This window comes from Hyaena hyaena, unplaced genomic scaffold (genome assembly GCF_003009895.1).
Source record: "Hyaena hyaena isolate Hyena2069 unplaced genomic scaffold, ASM300989v1 scaffold_345, whole genome shotgun sequence".
NCBI classification, from domain to species: Eukaryota; Metazoa; Chordata; class Mammalia; order Carnivora; family Hyaenidae; genus Hyaena; species Hyaena hyaena.
This window is the reverse complement of record NW_024080976.1, coordinates 1,257,297-1,279,004: the sequence shown is the minus strand read 5'-3', so window position 1 is coordinate 1,279,004 and position 21,708 is coordinate 1,257,297. Positions and strand designations below refer to the sequence as shown.

Genomic DNA, 21,708 nt, shown 5'->3' with positions numbered 1-21,708 from the left:
AGTATATACAGCTGACAGTGAACAATTTCACTTCTAGATATGCACCTTATATTCTTCACTTATTAAAGAAATCAGAAAACACACAAAATGATATTCAATATAGCCTTTTTAATACAATGAAAAATGGTTTATGTCTTAATCACTATTTAACAGACCATTTAAGCATGTTTAATATATACATATCAAGGACCAAGCTAAAATATTTTACATTCTACAGAAAAGCACAAGCCCTCAATTCAAGCAGGAAGCTTTCAGAATGATGTGAGCTGCAAAGAAAAGTGCCCTTCCTTACCTCCTCTCGACACACCCACTCACCATAATGTCTGAAACGATGCCCTTGAGACATTCATTGTGGTAATGGAAGCATCTACCAAAGTGGTTCACGTTGTAAAGACGGTACAAGATACTGGGAATGAGAATTTCACAATGAAGTAAATCTGGGGTAACCTGTGTTAAATAAAAAAAATCTCTTTACTATATCTTTTGACAAACTGATACTGTGTACTTGGATTTCCCCAAAGGTAGATTTTTTATGCTTTACTGTGTTCACACATTTTTCAGAGATACCATTTTCCCCCAAATACCAAGGACTAGTATTTCCCAAAACAAGCTTATGGACAATGTTGGGTTAAGGCTTTACGCTCTGTTAAACACTGGTCTTCTGGAGATATCTGATACTTGGGAAAGGCAACACATGGACTTATGAGTCAAGAAAGATTTTGTAATAAATTCTAAATATACCTTATTTAGAATTATGATTAATAGGATCTTCATAAATGAAAGTGGTCTAGATTTTGCTTTTTAGGAGCGATCTTCATCTAGATTTGTATCAGGATTATTTTAACTGTGCAGAATTAATTGGCAGAATTTTGTGAAGGATTATCTATTCCTTAAAGCTTTCACCTGTACAACCATCAGATTTTTTTTCTTAAGCAGGTAGTTCATATACACACACATTCGTTTGTTGGTCTATTTGAGTCAACTGTCATAATGGAATCCTATAGAAAAAATAAGTAACCCCTTTATATTTTATGTACTAGAATACATATAGCACATATAATATAGTATTACCTTATAATTAAAACAAAATTTTGATAGTCTGTAGCTATGCCACCTTTGCCAATATTCTAAATGTGTATCTTTCATTTTCTTTTTCTTGATTAGATCTTCCAAAATCTAGTCATTGTTAACACTGGATTAATTCTTCTACTATTTAGTCCTTAACTTCTATTTTTAGTTGTGCTCTGTTTCTCATGTATAGGTTTTATTTTGTTCTGTTTCTGGTTTCTTGACATAAATACTTACTCATTCCCTTAACACATTTATTTATGTGACACGCCCTGTGTTGACTGCTGAGGATAAGGTGAAGATGATGAAGACTGGACCCACAAATGAAATTTCCTTAATGCACTAAAGGGCATTAATTTCTCACTGAACAGAATTCTGGTGACATCTCACAAGTTTAGATGCACATATTAGCAATTATTTCTAAGTCTATACACTCCAGGTTTGTTTTTAAACATTTTATTACTGAAACTTTCAAGTACATTAAAAAATAGAAAATATTAGAACAATGAGCCCCCCCTCCCCAAGCAAACCACTACATGTCAGTAATTAACATTTTACTAATCTACTTCCCAACTCTCTGTGCCAATTCTTTTTCTTTTGCTGGAGTCTTCTAATGGAAATGTGGTATCTTACCATTTCATAAATATGTAAGTATGTATCTCTAACACATAGAACCGTTTATTTTTAAATAACCACACTGATATTATCCCTAACAAAATGAGTATTTCTAAATATCGCTTAATACTCAGTGTGTGTCCACATTTCCCCCAGTGTCTCCAAAATGTCTTTTTACATTTTGTTCGAACTAGGTCCAAGTAATGCCCACGTACTGAATTTAGTTGATAGGTCTCTTAGGTTTCTTTTAATCTATTAACAGTTGCCCTTCCCTTTTCTTTTTCATACCGCTCATTAGTTGAAGAAATCAGGTCATTTGTTTTGTAGAATTTTACACATTCTAGGTCTGCTTGGCTGCTTCCCTGTGGTGCCATTTACTTTGTTCAACTAGTCCCAAAATTCTTGTTTTAAAGAATTTGATTTAAAGGTTTGCTTTCTTCAGTTCATTTTTTGGCAGTAAGGCTTTGTAGGTGGTGGTATGTACTTCCTACTGCATTTTATCAGGAGATGGATATTGTCTGATAGTCCCACTTTTATAGAGGTTTAAAATTGATCAAAGGGCTCAGAGGTGGTCAGCTTGATAAATCCACTGTAAAGTTCTCGCTACAAAATATTTCACTCAGTAGTTTTAGTATCCACTGAAGATCATTTTCTGGACCCGTTATTCCACTAGGGAACTAGAAAATGGTGATTTTCTAATCCTAGCATTCTTTCTGTGTTTATTGGCAATATTTCTTTAAAAAAAGACTTAATTTGATGAGCTTTTGGTGGCTCTGAAATGTGGTTCACATGGAAAAAGCAAAATAAGTGCTCATTTTTCTTCTTATCAATTTTCAGGATGAGTTGGTGCCCAAGCATCTTCCATTGCTGACCAAACTGTGTAGCTGTGACCAAGTTAAACTATCAAACTAGTAGGGGGATCATGTCAAAAGACCCAACTCCCACTGGTTGAAGATGGGGCAATTTGAACATCAAACAGTATACTGACTATAAAGCAATGTTTTTTCTTTTATACAAGAGTTTTATATACACACACATACACGCGTGCGCACACACACACGATATTAAACTTCCAACTGGTTACTTTCCCCTTTCTGCCATCTTAATAGTTTCTAATTTGTCTTTAACAGTGGTCAGGCAACAGGGATTGCAAAACATTTACTTTTTAGAATTTACTATGGGAAACTAATTCCATTTTTCTGACTCTTCAACAGTTGTACTCGTAACTTCACCTTCATGAAATTCACAAGGTTGCTTTTCAGCATGAAATTACTGATGCAGCTCAAATGATGAAGAACTTCTCACATTCAATACAATCTCCTAGATTTTTTCTGGAATAAATTATCTTAAGTTTAATTAAGTGCTGAGCAGTGACGTGAGACATTTCTATATTTACTACTTCTATAGTATATTCTTTCATATGAATTCACTAACACTAATGACAACAACTGTAGATAATATTTATAGAAAACATGCTATGTGGCTGCTATTTTTCCAAGCATTAACTACTTAATCCTCAAGACAATCCTGTCACATAGTGTGGCAGGCTGACTCTGAAATGGTTCTACATTGTGGTATTCATCTTGTGTAATCCTCTATAATCTCTACCCTTGAGTGTGGGGTAGCCTAGTAACTTGGTTCTAACCAGTAGAAGACAGCAAAAGTGTTATTTTGGTGATTAGATCACATAAGATTATAGCTTCTGTGATGCTAGCAGGCTCTACCACATTCTTGGCTTGCACACTTAATAAGTAGCCATTTGAAGAAGCCTATGTGGCATGGAACGAAGGTCAGCTTTCAACCAACAGCCAGCTAGAAACTGAAGACCTCAGTGCATCAGCTGACAACCATGTGAGGTTGAAAGTTGATCCCTTTCCCTGTTAAACCTTCAGATGAGACCCAACCCTGGCTTAAACCTTTAGTTTAGCTTTATGAAAGACCCTAAAGGAGAGGACCCAACTAAATTATGTCCAGACACCTGACCCATAGAAATTGTGAGATAAGTATTATTTTAAGCTACTAAGCTTGTGGTAATTTATTACACACCAATAAATAACTAATATACATAAGTACTATTATCACCATTTTACAAGTGAGCAAAATGAGGCACAGAAGTTTAAGTACCTTGTCCAATAACACACTGGTAATAAAGTAGTGAAATGGGGATAATGATAGATAAGGCTAAAGTTTTCCCTACATTCATTATATTACTCCCTCAAATGAATTTGTCGAAGATAAACAATGTCTGAATGGTGATGAAAGGTTTTTAAAGCAATAATATTTCTTTCCAATAATATAAAATTTCTTTGCTTAAAGCATGAAACAAATTTCTCAAAAATGAATTTCCTGATATTCTGTAACATAATGTACAATTGAAGCCTTCTTGTTTTAAACTCCATTATGAATTTTCTGATGTTGAGTAAGGTGTGAATGTTGCCTAAAGGCCTTCTTACATTCCTTACATTTGTAGGGTTTCTCCCCAGTATGAATTCTCTGATGTTGAGTAAGGAATGAATAAAGTCTAAAAGCCTTACCACATTCCTTACATTCATAAGGTTTCTCACCAGTATGAATACTCTGATGCTGAGTAAGTTGTGAGAGCAGTCTAAAAGGTTTTCTACATTCCTTGCATTCATAAGGTTTCTCACCAGTATGAATACTCTGATGTTGGGTAAGCTGTGAGAGCAATCTAAAGGCCTTCCCACATTCTTCACATTCATATGGTCTCTCACCAATATGAATGCTCTGATGTGAAATAAGTTGTGAGTAACTACTAAAGGTCTTCCAGCATTCCATACATTCATAGGGTTTCTCACGAGTATGGATTCTCTGATGGCGAACAAGTTGCTGCCTTAGTCTAAAAGTCTTTCCACACTCCTTACATTCATAGGGTTTCTCACCAGTATGAATACTCTGATGGACAGTAAGTTGTTGGCATATTCTAAAAGCCTTTCCACATTCCTTACATTCATAAGGTTTTTCACCAAAATGAATTTTCTGATGTACTCTAAGGTCTGGACCACATACAAAGGCTTTCCCACATTCCTTACATTCATAGAGTTTCTCAGCAGTATGAAGTCTTTGATGTCGAGTAAGGTGTGTACACTGCCTAAAGGTCTTCCCACATGCCTTACACTCATAGGGTTTCTCACCAGTGTGAATTCTCTGATGTCGAGCAAGTTGCTGATGCACTCTGAAGGCTTTTCCACACTCCTTACATTCATAGGGCTTTTCACCAGTGTGAAGTCTCTGATGTTGAGTAAGTTCTTGGAGCACTGTAAAGGCTTTCCCACATTCCTTACATTCATAGGGCTTCTCACCAGTATGAAGTTTGTGATGTCGAATAAGGTGTGCACGCTGTCTAAATGCCTGCCCACATTCCTTACATTTATAAGGTTTCTCACCAGTATGAATTCTCAGGTGTTGACTAAGTGTTGAGCGACGAATAAAGGTCTTCCTACATTCCTTACATTCATACAGCTTTTCTCCATTATGAATTCTCTGATATTCAGCAAGAAAATTATGCTTTTTGTAAGTGGTCATTTTTTCAGAAGTTATTTTCACTTGCCCAAAATATCCTTCTTGTGGTTCCTTATGCTCCTCAATCTTGCTTTTGCATTCCCAATCATTTCTGAAAAGGGAGTCCTGAAGACTATAACTTTTAATTCTTTCCATTATCTCCCACTGGAATGAATATATTTCATAAATGTCCTTTTCTGGAGATAAAATATTGGTCCTGTATCTGGACTCCAAATCTGAAAGAAAACAAGGCAAACACACACTGTTTTCCTGTGACAGAAGAAAGCTTCTACAGAGAAATAAAAGGCACCTAAAATAATGCCTATTACAAGTGAATGGATTAGGTATCTCTAAAATAAGCATTTCTGCTACAACACCACATATGTGTACTAAAAAAAATCCCTTATCTTCTGCAAAATTACACACCAAAAAATAAAGACTTTATGAAGAAAACAGCTGGAGAAAACCACTCAAACCTACACAACTTTATTGGCAGAGCACTAACAAACAAAATAATTGATATCCCAAGAGATAATCCAAAAGGCGGCTCGATATGGCTGAAGGCCTCTTCATGGATACTAAATGCCCAAAAATAAAGTGGAAATGGTGGATTTCAAGTGCTGAGACATCGCAGTGAAGAGAAAAAAAAAAGAGAGAGAGAGAGGAAAAAACAAAAAACAAACCCTGAGCCAGTAAGGTTACCATTAAGGTGGGAATAGGGTGGGGCGCCTGGGTGGCTTAGTCGGTTAAGCGTCCGACTTTTGCTTAGGTCATGCTCTCGCGGTTAGTGGGTTCGAGCCCCGCGTCAGGCTCTGTGCTGACTGCCAGCTCGGAGCCTGGAGCCTGTTTCAGAGTCTGTGACTCCCTCTCTCTCTGACCCTCCCCTACTCACGCTGTCTCTCTCTCTCTCTCCTAGAAATAAATAAAACATTAAAAAAAAAAAAAAAAAAGGTGGGAATAGGGTAAAATGTAACCTGCCTTCAGCTAGAAGCCATACAAGGTTGATGGTATGATGGTATATATCTCTGGGGAGACAGCCCTGGGTGCAGACACTTAATAATATTCTTCATGTAGAGGTGAAAGGGCATCCAACAATAAAGCATCAAGTTGAAGGCTTCTGCCTTTCCCGCTGAATCTTATAAGTTTACTTCTAGTCTGGGTTCATTCAAGCAGGAAAATTACCTGTGAATCAACTAACTTTCATATTGTACTGTTATCATTCTCTATTCCATATCACTATTCAGCTCATTTGTATTGTGAGTTATTAATTATATTATGGAACAGACTGTATTCTCCTACATTAAAAAAAAAAAAAAGGTAAAGGAAACAGAGAATAGAGTCCAGGATTGGAGGTAAGGTTGGTGATTAGGGATACAAGTTAAATCAGTCTAAGAATCACCTGAAGATTTCTTAAAACTATACAGAGGTATTTTTTTAATACATTTTTTTAAAGTTTATTTATTTTTGAGAGACAGAGACAGAGCCTGAGTTGAGGAGGGGCAGAGAGAGGGAGAGAGAGAATCTGAAGCAGGAGCCAGGCTCTGAGAGCCTGGCGCATGGGGCTCAAACCCACAAACCATGATATCACGACCTGAACTGAAATAGGACGCTTAACCACCTGAGCCAGCAAGGTGCCCCTATACAGAGCTATGTTTAACTGACTGAAACATAATCTGCATGATTGAGTCCTGGGCATGTTTATGTTTTGTACTTATTTATATTCTCCAGCAAATGATTCAAATGTTGATTAATATTTGAGTCTCTCTACTTAAATGTTTTTAATGATTTCTCTTAAAATCTAAAAGTATCTATGATTTAGATTTCTCTAAAATCTAAAAGAATTAGAATTAAATATAGATACCTAAGCATAGATAATAAGACTTCTGCTTATCAAAACTCCCCTCTCATTTACTCTCTGTTCAAGCCACAAGCCTCTTTTCAGCTCACAAAAGGTACTACCACTGTCCCCATTAAATAGGATCATTCACAGGTTGTTCCCAACTGCATGGTTGGCTACCCTTCATCATCAAGTCTCAACCAACAATCACTTCAGAAAAGCTATTCCTGCTGATCCTGTTTAAAACTCTATTCCAGCAACTAGTTGCTCTTCTTTTTCCCAATTTTGGAATGTTTATTACTTTTCTCATTTGTTATTGTTAGTTTCTTACCCCTAAGCTTTCTTAGTGGCAGAAGCAATCTCTAGGTTCATTTACCATTAAATAACAAACCCCATTTAAGAAACAAAACAGACGAACATATGGGAAGGGAGGAAAAGAGGAGAAGGAAACAAAACACGAGAGACTCTTAAGGACAGGAAACAAACGGAGGGTTGATGGAGGGAGCGGGGTGGGGGATGGGCTAGATGGGTGATGGGTATTAAAGATTATACTTGTTATGAGCACGGAGTGTAGTATGCAAATGATGAATCACTGAATTCTGTAACACTAATATTACTTACACTGTATGTTAACCAAAATTTAAATAAAATAAAAATATACAAATAAATAACCCCAAATATACAATAGATGTTACTGATTTAATTCCCATAATTACATAATCACTAACAGATATGTACTTCTGTTTCTAATCTTCTATTTATTATTTTTAAATGTTTATTTATTTTGAGAGAGGGAGAAAGTGAGCAAGGGAGGGACAGAGACAGAATCTCAAGAAGGTTCTGCACTGACAGATGCAGGGCTCGAATCCACGAATCTCAAGACTACAGCCTGAGCAGAAATCAAGAGTCAGATGTTTAACCTACTGAGATACCCACGCGCCACTCTAATCTTTTAAAATGTACTACAATAGGGGTGCCTGGCTGGCTCAGTCAGTGGAGCATGTGGCTCTTGATCTCAGAGTTGTGTTTGAGACCCACATTGGGAATAAAGTTTACTTAAAAAAAAAGTGCAATGATTTACTTGTCTCTACTAGAGCTTATACTATTATCGATGCTACATTTGCTCAAATTTTTGTTTCTTCATACATCCTCTAGGTGCTCCTTCCCATTCCTGCATACCCAAAGCAATTTTTGTACTTTCCAAAAAACTATCTCAAACATTTTTTAAAATGTTTTTATTTATTTATTTATTTCTGAGAGAGAGAGAGAGACAGAGTGAGCAGGGGAGGGTCAGAGAGAGAGGGAGACACAGAATCTGAAGCAGACTCCAGGCTCTAAGCTAGCTGTCAGCACAGAGCCTGATGCAGAGCTCGAACCCACGAATCGTGAGATCATGACCTGAACCAAAGTCAGAAGCTTAACCGACTGAGCCACCAACACGCCCCTAAGTGTCCAACTTTGGCTCAGGTCATGTTCTCACAGTTCTTGAGTTCGAGCCCCATGTCAAGCTCTGTGCTGATAGCTCAGAGCCTGGAGCCTACTTCAGATTCTGTGCCTCCCTCTCTCTCTGCCCCTCCCCCGCTCGCACTCTGTCTCTCTCTCTCAAAAATAAACAAACATTAAAAAATTAATATTAATATCTTCACAATATTGGAAGGATATAAAGGAGCTAATTTAAGGCACAGTGTAGTAAGTGTTTTAATCTCTAGGGCAACTATGAGAAGAAAGATAAACATGTAACTAACATATCCAGGAGGTAAAAGCTAAAATCAATATGCTTGATTCATCCAGAAAAGGCAGGAAAGGGAAAAAAGAATAAGTTGGACAAACAAAAAATTAGGAAGATAGTAGATTTAAGCCTAAATATATTAAAAAAATACTTAAATACAGGTGAATAAAATACATCAATTAAAAGGCAAAGACATTTCTCATCCATATTGGGGGAAGGAAGCTGTATGGAGAGTCCAATCTGTAAAGTGGGCATCTACCCATGGGAGCAGCCTCAGGCAGGTTGTTGAAATCCAAGTGAGGTGAGGAGAATATCCAGAGAGAGGAGCAAAACAACATGTATTGGACAAACCTACCATGAATCTAACTCAACCTCCCACCACTACCATTTCAATCAGAATTACCATTATCTTCAATTAAGACAGATGAAATAGGGGCGCCTATCGTTGAAATAGGTGGCTTAGTCGGTTAAGCGTCCGACTTTCGCTTAGGTCATGATCTCACGGTTCGTGGGTTCGAGCCCCGCGTCAGGCTCTGTGCTGACTGCCAGCTCAGAGCCTGGAGCCTGTTTCAGAGTCTGTGTCTCCCTCTCTCTCTGACCCTCCCCTGTTCACGCTGTCTCTCTCTCTCCTAGAAATAAATAAAACATTTTAAAAAAATTAAAAAAAAAAAAAGACATGAAATAGCCTTCTAATTGGTCTTCCTACTTCCCACCTTGTCCCTATTCAATCTGTTCTCCATAGAGTGATAATTATAAGATGAATCAGCTTCTTCTGCTCAAAAATTTCCAATGCCTTTCTATAAGGCATTTAAAAGTCACGTGCCTTGGGGTGCCTGGATGGCTCAGTTGGTTAAGCGTCCAACTCTTGATTTAGCTCAGGTCATGATCTCATGGTTGTGAGATCAAGTCCCATGTTGAGGTCTGCACTAAGTGTGGAGCCTGCTTGAGATTCTCTCTCTCTGCCTCTGTCCCTCTCCCCAACTCGCACTCTTTCTCCAAAAAAAGAGGTGGAGGCTCCTGGGTGGCTCAGTTGGTTAAGTGTCCAATTCTTGTTTTCAGTTCAAGTCATGATTTTATAGTTTGTGAGTTCTAGCCCTGCATCAGGCTCCAGCACAGACCCTGCTTGGGACTCTCTCTCTCTCTCTCTGCCCTCCCCCACTCACTCTCTCTCTCAAAATAAATAAACTTAAAAAAAAATGTTTTTTAAGTCATGTGACTTAACTTTGGATAATCATCCTAGTCATCCTGGCCTTCTTGTTTTTCCTCAAACATACAAAACTTCTGACTCCTAACCTAAGGCCCTTGCATTTGCTGTTCTACCAGAACTGGTTTTTTTTTTTTAATGTTTATTTGAGAGAAGGTGAGGGATACAGTGCAAGTGGTGGAGGGGCAGAGAGAGAGGAAGACACAGAATCCAAAGGAGGCTCCAAGATCTGAGCTGTCAGCACAGAACCCAACGTGGGGCTCGAACTCACAACTGTGAGATCATGACCTGAGCCCAAGCCAGATGCCCAACCGACTGATCCACCTAGGCATCCCTAGAACTGCTCTTGCTTTAGATATTTTTATAACCTAAGCTCTTTTTCATATCTCCACTCAAATATCACCTCCTCAAGAAGCCTGACCAGCTTAAAATACACCTGCCTACACCTGCTCACTTCTATTCTCTTGCTCTTCTCACTTTTCTAAGTTTATTTTGAGAGAGAGCACATGTGCGCAGGCAGGGGAGGAGAGAAAGAGAATCCCAAGTAGGTTCTGTGCTATCAGTGTGGAGTCTGATGCACGGCTCCACCTCCAGAGTGAGACACTTAACTGACTGAGTCCCCCAGGAGCCTCTCACTTTTCTTAATACTACTTGTCACCAGCTAATATTATTTATTCATTTACTTGTTTACTTAATGTCCAACTCCTATGAAAATGTAAACATGGCTGCTGGAACCTATCATTCTTGTTCACAATGTTCCACTGATGTCAGATTAGGCACTCAACGAATGAATACATTTTTAGGCAACAAAAGACATAGAAACTAATCAAACAGACCCTGGAAAGAAACTGAATCCTATATAGATAGATATTGCTATGGACTGAATTATGTCCTTCCAAAGACATACACTAAAGCCCTAACCACTCAATGTGACTGTATTTAGCAACAGTGCTTTTAGAGGCAATCAAGGTTTAATGAAGTCATATGGCTCCTTATCCGATAGGACCGGTGGCCTTATCGGCCTCTCTGGCATATGAGGACAATGTGAGAAGGGATGATCTGCAAGCCAGAAAGAGGGCCCTCACTGGAACACCCAACAGATTTCCAGCCTCCACAACTATAGGAAAGCAAGTTTCTGTTGTTTGAATCACCCAGTCTATTGTATTTTGTTATGGCAACTCAAGTTAATACAACAGATTTAAATATACATGAATTATAATCACTGATCATAAAAAAGAGTAGCCCTCTTTTTGTGTAAATCTCTCTGTTTAAATCTTTAACCCATCACCCCTAAGGGGACATTTCTGTTTACTTGTTAGTTTGAAATAACTGTAGATTCTTAGGAGGCTGCAAAGGATCTAGAGAAAAGAAAATGTTATTAAGAGAAACATAAGGAAGAAAAACATGGAAGAGAAAATACATTTATAGTACTGTACTAGTATCTGTTGAGAAAAATCCATGTATAAGTGGACCCACACAGTTCAAATGCATATTGTTCAAGGCTCAACTGTATAGGGTCCTATGCAATTTAAAAATGTTATCATGTAGGGTGCCTGGGTGGCACAGTTAAGTGTCTGCCTTCAGCTCAGGTCATGATCTCACGGTTTGTGAGTTCGAGCCCCGTGTTGGGTTCTCTGCTGTCCTCACAGAGACTGCTTCAGATCCTTTGTCCCTCTCTCTCTTTGACCCTTCCCCACCCCCTGCCTCAAAAATAAATAAAAACTTAAAACATTTTTTATCATGTTTAACTTGCATAATTACTACCACAAACAAGATATTCACTGTACCATAACCACAAGACTCCCTTGTGTTACTCCTTTATGGCCCTAAACATCCCTTCACTTTTCTATATCCTAACCCTTGGCAATGATCAATTCATTTTCATCTCTATAATTTTGTTATTTCATAAATATTACATAATTGAGGTCATGTGGTATACAAATTTTTGTGATTGGTTTTTCTCACTCAACATAATTACCTTGAGGTTCACCTAAGCTGTTGTGTGTATCAATAGTTTCTTTCTTTTAGTTGCTGAGCATTATTCTATGGTATAGATGTAACTTTTACCCATTATTAATTGGGTTATCATTATGGTGTTGAATTGTAGTATATGTTGTTCCTTTGTTGGATATGTTTTCTCTCAGTCTGTGACTTATCCATTAATTTTTTTATTGGTACATTGGTATAATTTTTATTGGTATACTAAAGTTTTTAACTTGGATAAAGTCTGATTTGTCAAGTTTTTATTTTTATGGTTATTGCTTTTACCTAAGAAGCCTTTGCTTATAAGTCATTCTCCTAGTTTTCCTCTAAAAGCTTTATATTTAGCTTTCATATATTTTTTAAAGGTTATTTTTAATTTTTTTCTACTAATCCCTACACCCAACATGGGGCTCAAACCCCGAGATCAAGAGTCACATGCTCCTCCAACTGAGCTAGCCAGGCACCCCTAGCTTTCATATTTTTTATATAAAATTTATACTTAGTTTTGAAACATTTTATTTTTTATATTTAACTTTATTTAAGAGAAAGAGAGTGAGCATGTGCAAGCTGGGGAGAGGTGAAGAGGGGGAAAGAGAATTCAAGCAGGCTCCATGCTCAGCACAGGCACTGATATGGGGCTTGATCCCATGACCTTGGGATCATGACCTGAGCTGAAATCAAGAGTTAGATGCTCAACCCACTGAGCCACCCAGGGACCCCTATATTTAACTTCTACATCTGGCTTTTTATATTTTAGAGTATAGTTTTTATATTTAAGTCTAAAATCCATCTTAAATTAATTTTTTAAGTTTATTTATTAATTTTGAGAGAGAGTGCATGAGCAGGGGAAGGACAGAGAGGGAAAGAGGGAAACCCAAGAAGAGCCTGATGCAGGACTCGAACTCACAAACCATGAGATCATGACTTGAGCTGAAATCAAGAGTCAGACACTTAACAGACTGAGCCACCCAGGTACCCCCATCTTAAATTAATTTTGGAATGAAGTAGGGATGAAGATGTTTTTCCCCCGTTATTCCAGCATCATTTGTTGAAAAAACTTTCCTTTCCCCATTGGAATGCTTCGGTGCCTTTGTCAAAAAATAAATGATCTTTTAAGTATGTGTAAGTTCCACTCTAGGATCTTTGTTCTGTCCTGTTTGTTGATCCTTATCCAATACTCAATGTCTTGATAACCATAGTTTTATAATAAATCTTAAAGTGTCTTGAAGTCATGTAGTCTAATTCCTATAACATATTCTTCCTTTTCTAAGAATACTTTAGAAATGCTAAGTCCATTGTTTTTCCATATAAATTTTGGAATCAGTTTATTAAAATCTATAATATTGACATTTTACCAATACTGAGTCGGGGATCCTGGGTAACACAGTGAGTTAAGTGGCTAACTTTGGCTCAGGTCATGGTCATGATCTCGAGGTTTGTGAGTTTGAGCCCTGCATTGAGCTCTGTGCTTACAGTTCAGAGCCTGAAGCCTGCTTTGGATTCTGTTTCTTCCTCACTCTCTGCCCCTCCCCGGCTTGGGCTCTGTCTCTGTCTCTCAAAAAATGAATAAAAACGTTAAAAAAAATTAAAAACAAAAAATAAAAAAAATAATACTGAGTCTTCTCATCCCCAAAATAATCTCTCTCCATTTATTCAGGTCTTTCTGTTACCAATTCCATGATTTTTAGTGGAAATCTTACATGTTTTATCAAATTTATTCTTTAGTATTTTTGTTGACACTATTGTAAACTGACTTAATTTGCTTGCAATTTTTTAAATTGACTTAATTTACTTTAATTTCCTAATTTTTTTTCACTCCCAGTATATAAAAACACACTGATTTTTATATATTAACCTTGCCTCCTGTGATCTTACTGTGATTTTCACTTATTACTTTGAGTACTTTTGTTTGATTCCTTATGATTTTCTATTTTTCATTATTTATTTTATTATTTTATTATTTATTATTATCTATCATTTCATTTTCTACATAATCACCAAAGACAGTTTAACTTCTTTATGTGTCTTCTTTTTCTTGCTGTATTGCAATGCTAGGACCTTTCAATACAATGTTAAACAGATATGGGAAAAGTGGGCACTCTTGCCTTGTTCTCAATCTTAGAGCAAAATTCTTCAATCAAGAATGATGAAGTTTATCATGTAGTAGTTGTTGTTTTTTTTTAACAGTATTTTTTGAGGAAGTTCCCTTAAGTTTCTGATTTCCTGAAAATTTTTATCATGAATAGATCTTGAATTTTGTCATATACTATTTTTCTATCTATGGACACAATTGCATGGTTTCCCTCATTTCTGTTAATATAGTGAATTACACATAATGTTTTTTACACTTATAATATTAAACCAAGCTTGCATTCCTGGGATAAACTCTACTTGATCATCATTTTTTTTTTTTTTTTTAAATGTTTTTTATTTATTTCTAGGAGAGACAGAGAGAGAGACAGCGTGAGCAGGGGAGGGTCAGAGAGAGAGGGAGACACAGAATCCAAAGCAGGCTCCAGGCTCTGAGCTGTCAGCACAAAGCCTGACGTGGGGCTCGAACCCATGAACGGCGAGATCATGACCTGAGCCGAAGTCGGACACTTAACCGACTGAGCCACACAGGCGCCCCTGATTTACTGATATGTTCTTACAGATTTTACATCTATGTTCATGAAGGATAATAAGTCCATAATTTTTCCCCCTTTAGTGAATTCCTTGTCAGGACACACTGTTAACAGTGATGCTAGCCTCAGAAAATGAGTTGGGAGGTGTTCTTTCCTTTTATGAAGGAATTTGTTAATAGTGCTGCTATTTCTTCTTTAAATATTTAATATAATTCACAAGTAAAGCCATGTGAGCCTGGTGTTTTCTTTGTGCAAAGATTTCTGATTATGAATTCAATTATTTTTTTATAGATATAAGGTTACTCATTTTTTTTTTTCTTGTGTCAGTTCTGGTAATTATGTTTTTCAAGGAATTTTTCCATTTCACTTAAGATGTTCAATTTATTGGCATAAAATTATTCATGGTATTCTTTTATTATTCTTTTAATGGCTATAGGATGTGAAGCAATAACTGTTTCTCTTTCATTCCTAGCGTTAAAAACTAATGTTGTCTTTTTGACAGTATAGTGCTGTCAAAGTGAGCACTTTCTTTTTTTTCTAAATGAGTCAAGCTAGGTTTTTACCAATTTTGTTGATCTTTTCAAGAAATCAGCTTTTGGCTTTATTAACTTTTTTCTACTTTTTCTATCTTTTCAGCTCTTACGTTTATTATCATCTTTTTTTTTTTCTTCTACTGAGAGCAGGTGCTCTCTTTGTCGTAGGTAAAAAATATGAGAGATGAGAAAATAGTTGTAATTGAGGTCAACAGGAAGCTCCTTTGGAATCCAGTCTTAAAAGATTTTCGGGGCACCTGGGTGGCTTAGTAGGTTAAGCGTCTGACTTTCGCTTAGGTCATGATCTCGCGGTTTGTGGGTTCAAGCCCTGTGTCCGGCTCTGTGCTGCTGCCAGCTCAGAGCCTGGAGCCTGTTTCAGAGTCTGTGACTCCCTCTCTCTCTGACCCTCCCCTGCTCACGCTGTCTCTCTCTCTCTCTCTCCTAGAAATAAATTAAAAAAAAAAAAAAAAAAAAGATTTTCATTTGGGGGCGCCTGGGTGGCTCAGTTGGTTAAGAGTCTGACTTTGGCTCAGGTCATGATCTCACGGTTCGTGAATTTGAGCCTCATGTTGGGCTCAGAGCATGGAGCCTGCTTTGGATTTTGTGTCTCCTTCTCTCTCTGCCCCTCCCCTCCTTGCACTCTGACTCTTTCTCTCTCTCTCAAAAATAAACAAACACTAAAAAAAAAGATTTTAATTTGCTTCCCAGGCCTCAGGCCTTTTCTCAATAGGCCATGGGCTCTCAAAGAGAGATTTCCAACAACCTCTCAAGGCTAACAGGTTTAGCTACTACCTGTGGTTGTTAATTCCCCATCCTGCTAGGCCCTCACTCACCAGGGCAGTGTCTTCTGGTCCCTTCCCTTACAACCATCCAGGGCTCCTTCCCTTCATCCAATAAGGTAATCACATCTGGCTTAGAAATGGAAGGTTCTGTTTAAAAGGTAATGTGACATGAAACTGTTAAGTCCAAATGTCAGGTTCAAATTTGGCTAAATTTGTCATTAATTACAGATCAAAATGATACTTTATAGAGCCTAAGAGTAAAGAAATACAAGGGAGTTGAAGAGCACTCATATTATGATAACCTCAGGAATCAATGGTTAAGAACAGGCCTTAATATAATTTAAACTCATCCAAACTCTTTTGAGAGGTGGTCAGAATCTAGATCCAGTCTGCCTGAGTTCAAATGCTGCCTTTGTTGCTGTGTTACCTCAGCAAATTATTAACCTCTTATGCCTAAGTTTTCTCATCTGAAATGAAGATAATGCAAGTATATTTCTTACTGAGTTGTGATAATTAATAATGTACAATACTCAGAATAGTATCCAAGCACAAGTATATGCAGTTATATGTATATATACATTTAGTAGGTGCGTGTATTAATTTTTTTATTGTTGTCAATTTGCTGAGAAGAGAATATCTTCCTGAGACATCTTCTGATCCTTTATAGGATTATCCATTCAATGTTAAATGCAAAGTTCTTAGATTTTAAATTTCAACCACAAAGCAGGTAGAACTGAATATGTCTGTTATTGGAAAAAGAATGTGTTTACTTGAATGAACTTTGTGGATCCATTTCATACTGTATAAGTTTTACAGACTCCCCCTGGTTTTTAGACAGACTCAAACCCCTGTGTTTATGTATTCTTCTTGCAGGTGGATTAGGAAAGAGTGGTAAGCATTTGTATCAAATCTGGGCTCAGATATAATATAAAATCTGATTTCTTAGACAATGCTTCTGTTGTAAGCAACTGAGAATTCAAACCCAGCCCCTTGGATATCAATGAAACAAGGAAATTACAGAGATTGAAGAAAATATGAAGGATATAGCAGGATGAAAGTGATGAAGTGGCCTATCTCCAAACTAACAAAGCTGAAACCATTCCTTTGGAACACAGAGAAAATTATCTCGTTTCTCAAATTATAGTTCTGAAATTGGCAGTAGAGAAAGCCAATATAATTTGGGATAAATAGCCTTACCTAGTGAGATGAAATTACTATAATTCTCCCACATCACATCCCTGTATAAGTCTCTCTGAGCCGAGTCCAGAAATTCCCATTCTTCCTGTGAGAAGTCTATGGCCACATCTCTGAATGTCACTGAACCCTGGGGGGAAAAAAAACAAAAACAAAAACTCATGTACCACCTGTGAAAATAAATGAAATATATTTTAAAAGAAAAGAGAGGAGATTGAGGACTGCAATGCAGAGAAGGAGCCACAGAACAAGCAAATAGGGTAGTGCTGAAAATATATGTGTAGGGGACAGTAAGAAAATTAGCATCATTGAGGCACAGTGCTATGTGTCTTGAATAGTCCTCTGGCTGAAGATAAGATTAATTTTCTACCTCAAAATATCTGGAAATGAATAAAATGACCCCCCAAACTCCCAATTAAATGAAACAGTACACACAAGCCTTTAGCAAGCTATGTGTCTCCACCACAAATTCATGGGAAATAGGTCTTCCACTTTCTTTGCCCTTTAATGATCATGAAAAAAATATTGATAAAAACAGCTCCTAAATGTACTACAGTATCTCTTCTAAGAAAACAGACTCAAGTTAATCATAAAGTCAGATTTTTCCCTGTAAGGACTTTACTTCTTTAGTAAACTTTAAAATAATTGTTACATAGTAGTCCACATTTTTAATATATCAGATTCAACCTTTCTCTTTTCCTATTTAGATATTTTATTTCCATACAATTTCAAAAATCTTCCTCAGTCTTCACAGCCTGCACTGTCTATTACTTATGCATCTGGATGACCTTCTTACTCTTTATCATCTACCATCCCTCACTGAACACCCTTCCTCATTCCTGATTTAGAGGATACTGAACCATGATGGTATCACTCTGGACCAGTGGTTTTCACTAAGGAGTGACTTTACTCCCCAGAATACATCTGGCCTTGTGTGGAGACAGTTTTGGTTATCACAACTTGGGGAAAAGGGTATGAGTGTTACAGGCATCTAGCTGGTAAAGGTCAAGGATACTCTGAGACGTCCCACAACGTAGAGGACAGCCCCCACAATAAAAGATTCTCTGGTTCAAAATATCAATACTCCCACAGTTGAGAAACCTTGCTCTAACCAGTACATCCTGTAAAACTACACAAGGGACTTTTCTCCTGGTATTCTTCTCTTAGGGTTTACTGGAGATGATTCTTGATCTCTCTATTTGCAGTTCTGCTCATTACCTCTGAATCACCCGTGCTGGTGAAGGAGAGATCCCTTACCCTAACCAGGATGAGGTGGCTCAATACTGGGTGCTGGACAGATGAGACTGACAGCATTTATTAGACATGTATACTCACAGCCCGGGGGAGGAGGACACCACACGTCATGCAGGGCCACACAGGGGTTGCACTCAGGAATGGAGTGAACAAGCAGGGTCTGTGGGAGGCAGGCTTTGTAGTAAAAAGAGGGTGAGGTGTCCCTGATTCCCATAGAATGTGATCGGCTTGTCTGAATAATTCTGTGTGCTGGCAGGGAGGTGAAACCCTTCAGAGTGAGGACCAGGAGGGGTTTAGGTCATCTGCCTGATATGAAAGCTAGCCGGGGGGGAGTCTTTTCTGCTCTGGCAAGAGCCAGGGGAACTCACATTTAGGCCTCTGGAGCCCTGATAAAGGTATCGGGTCAGCACATGAAATTTTAGGCATTATAATACAAGGCCCCAATTACAGCCCTGCCTAATCCACCCAATCCGAAAAGCGTTTCATACCATGAGATCTCAACACATAAAGAGACTGAGACCAGCCAATAACCAAATCTCATCATATGTACTTGGAAAACTCAAGTCTGTGGAGAAATCTGGAGTTTTCCCTGTAAGCAGTCAAAAAGGACCGCATTCTCTTTCATCAAACCACAGATCTTCAGGAAAAACTGAAAGCAAGGATCTCCCACTTAGTATCAATAACCCATCCCTGAATATCAGACACTCTGATACTACATTATTAAACAGGTGCCTATTTTCCCATCACTTGGAAGCAAAGAATTACACTGCATTATACGTCAATTCCAAGCCTCCAACTAGCTTCCATTTCCCTCCAGTATAGAATTATAGTACACATGGGTTACTGCACACATACCTTTGGCTTTTGTATTTTGTCTCTTTTACTGAATTCACTTTTCTGTACTTGCTTTGTTTTCTTCCCCATAATTTCTTTAATACTTTCCCATCTTTTTAGAAACTCATTTTATACTACAGAGGAGCTACATGGTAAGTACATTATGAAAATGCATTTCTAACACGAACGTTAAGAGCAGGATGTCTCACACTTAGTATGATGCTCTGACACCTCCTTTATCACCAGCAGCACGAGAGACACACATCCCCTTTAGTGGTGTCTTCATGCATCTCAAAACATCTGCAGATGGTTCTAACAGTCTAGCAACTATATTTGAAATATGAGATTCTCCCACACATTATTTTTCACTGAAAAAAGGTTGCACTGAACCATGTAATTTCACTTATATGAAGTTCTAAAAACAGGCAAAATTCATTTATGGTGTTAGAAGTCAGAACAGTGGTTATATCTGGGCTGGGTGGGTAGGGAGTGACTGAAAGGGGGACATCTGAGGTATTTGTAATATATTCTCTTTCTCAACCTGAGCGCTGATAGCACAGATGTGCTCGATTTATGAAAATTCATTCAGCTACGCACTTACGGCTCATGCACTTTCCTCTATGTATGTTACATGCCAATAAAAAGTTTAAAAAAACTTTGAAAAGATGTCAAATTGTGTACTGGGGACACAAATTTTTCCTACATATAACCAGACTAAAAATCACTGTATTCAGAGAAATAGACTTTCTCTGAAGTTTAAATATTGAAATCAAAATCTGTTTATTGGGAAATGTTAACAAAGGGACATTCTGCAGAGAATGCCTGAATTTTTCTCAAGGCATTTCACTTTTGCTCACTCATGGCTCTTGACAGAAGATTTTGTAGTAGGTAGGAGACGGTCCACATTGGTGGATAAAATGGGAAGTGCATATAAAAAGGACACTGGGCTGTCTGTCCCCAACCCTCACTGGAATGAGAGGAACGACAGCAAGGTTCTAGGTAAAGTTCTATTAAATAAGAAGTTTCACGATAAGGAACAAGTATGTACACATGACCTAGAGATCAAGAATATTTCAAGAAGGAAAAAAACTCATTAACTTACATGGGCCATGGTTTCAAAATGCAAGAACTGGTCAGTCCTTTTCAAGATCTCTTTTGGAGAACCGCAAAGTCCAGATAAGCCAGATCTGGAAGCAAAAGAGGCCATGAAACCAAATGTAACTCAGGGATTCCAAAATGACTTAATGTTAATATGAGATTTTTTTCTTTACCATTCCGACTTCCTGTTCTCCACCACTCTACCCACCCTGCTCCCATACCCACGAAAACTGGAGGAGAGTCTAAGTCTGAAGAAATCCAGGCCCTGAAGGAACCCAGCTGAACAATGATGGATTTGGTATAGCAGCCCAAGTACTTCTTGTAACCAGTTGTACCAAGTACTTCTTGTAACTTGGACTTGTGACCAGTTTCCTATCTAGTAATGTGGATCTGGTCCTGACACTGGACTCCTCCTCCCTCCAGTACAAATTTTCAGGGCTGAGAAAAGGCCATACCATCTATATATGGCCTCTTGAGCCCTCTAGGTTCCTGCCTGAACTTCCTAAATGTGAAGACTGAAAACCACACAGATTGAGCCTGTTTGCTGCCACTGTAAAACTGCACTGGTCTTTCCTCAGCCAAGACCACTCACTACTCTGTTTCCCAATCAGGACCTCTCGTAACATGACAGCCTGTGGACCTTCCCCCTCTCTTTTAGTATCCAAGGTGGGATCCCTATCACTGCAGTCAGTCAGCCGCCACCATTCATTGAGAACTGTTACGTCCTGGGCGCTTCATATACATCACTCGATGACCCTCAGCACTGCTCTGCAATGTAGTCTCATCTCTCACGAGATCAGGAAACCAATGCTCAGGGAGGAAATCATTTGGCCAAATTCACAGCTATTAAGTGGCAAAGCTTTGTTTTCAGTCCACATTTCTCTAACTAAAATGCCATCTTTCAATTTTGGTTTTTGCCTCTCAAGACTACATTTCTACTTCATTGAGAGGAACCTAACCAAGGGCAATTCAATAAAAAATAGAAATAACCTTCCAAAAGATACTAAACCTCAGTATTAGTTACGAAGATGTGTAGAAAACAAACAAAAAAATATATTTTTACAGTGACATGACTGGGAGGTCTAAAGGACTGATGATGTCCCCTATTAGCAACGTCATGAAGAAATGGACACTACATTGGCCTAAATTTAGAACTATGTATGGCAGCATTTACATGTTATAACCACATAAACCCTGTGAACCAGTTCCCAGAGCTCTACTTGAGACTAAAGGAACTACTCAGTTGTTTGAGCATATGACTTCAGCTCAGGATCATGATCTCATGGTTCATGAGCTCGAGCCCCTGCATTGGACTCTCGCTGGCAGTGCAGAGCCTGCCTGGGATTGGGGTGTCTGGGTGGCTCAGTCGGTTAAGTGTGCGACTTCAGCTCAGGTCATAATCTCATGGTTTCATGAGCTCAAGCCCCCCATTAG

At 38.1% G+C, this 21,708-nt stretch overlaps 1 protein-coding gene across 4 annotated transcripts in view; it reads right to left on the bottom strand.

Annotated features, from left to right (window-relative positions):
• ZFP14 (ZFP14 zinc finger protein) overlaps window positions 1-21,708 on the bottom strand; it is a 33,851-nt gene that overhangs the window by 7,711 nt on the left and 4,432 nt on the right. The window contains exons 2-6 of one of the 4 annotated variants that reach the window (XR_005531333.1): window positions 20,279-20,363; window positions 18,424-18,502; window positions 17,092-17,218; window positions 15,946-16,041; window positions 316-5,438 (exon numbers count right to left, since the gene is read on the bottom strand). Coding sequence is in view for 3 of the 4 variants with exons in the window: in XM_039249711.1 (XP_039105642.1) it covers window positions 4,072-5,438; window positions 15,946-16,041; window positions 17,092-17,218; window positions 18,424-18,453 (1,620 nt within the window). In the remaining variant the exon portion in view is untranslated. Of the gene's footprint in view, window positions 1-93; window positions 5,439-15,945; window positions 16,042-17,091; window positions 17,219-18,423; window positions 18,503-20,278; window positions 20,364-21,708 lie in introns of those variants that run through there. The other 3 variants (XM_039249711.1, XM_039249713.1, XM_039249712.1) reach the window with 3 other exon arrangements.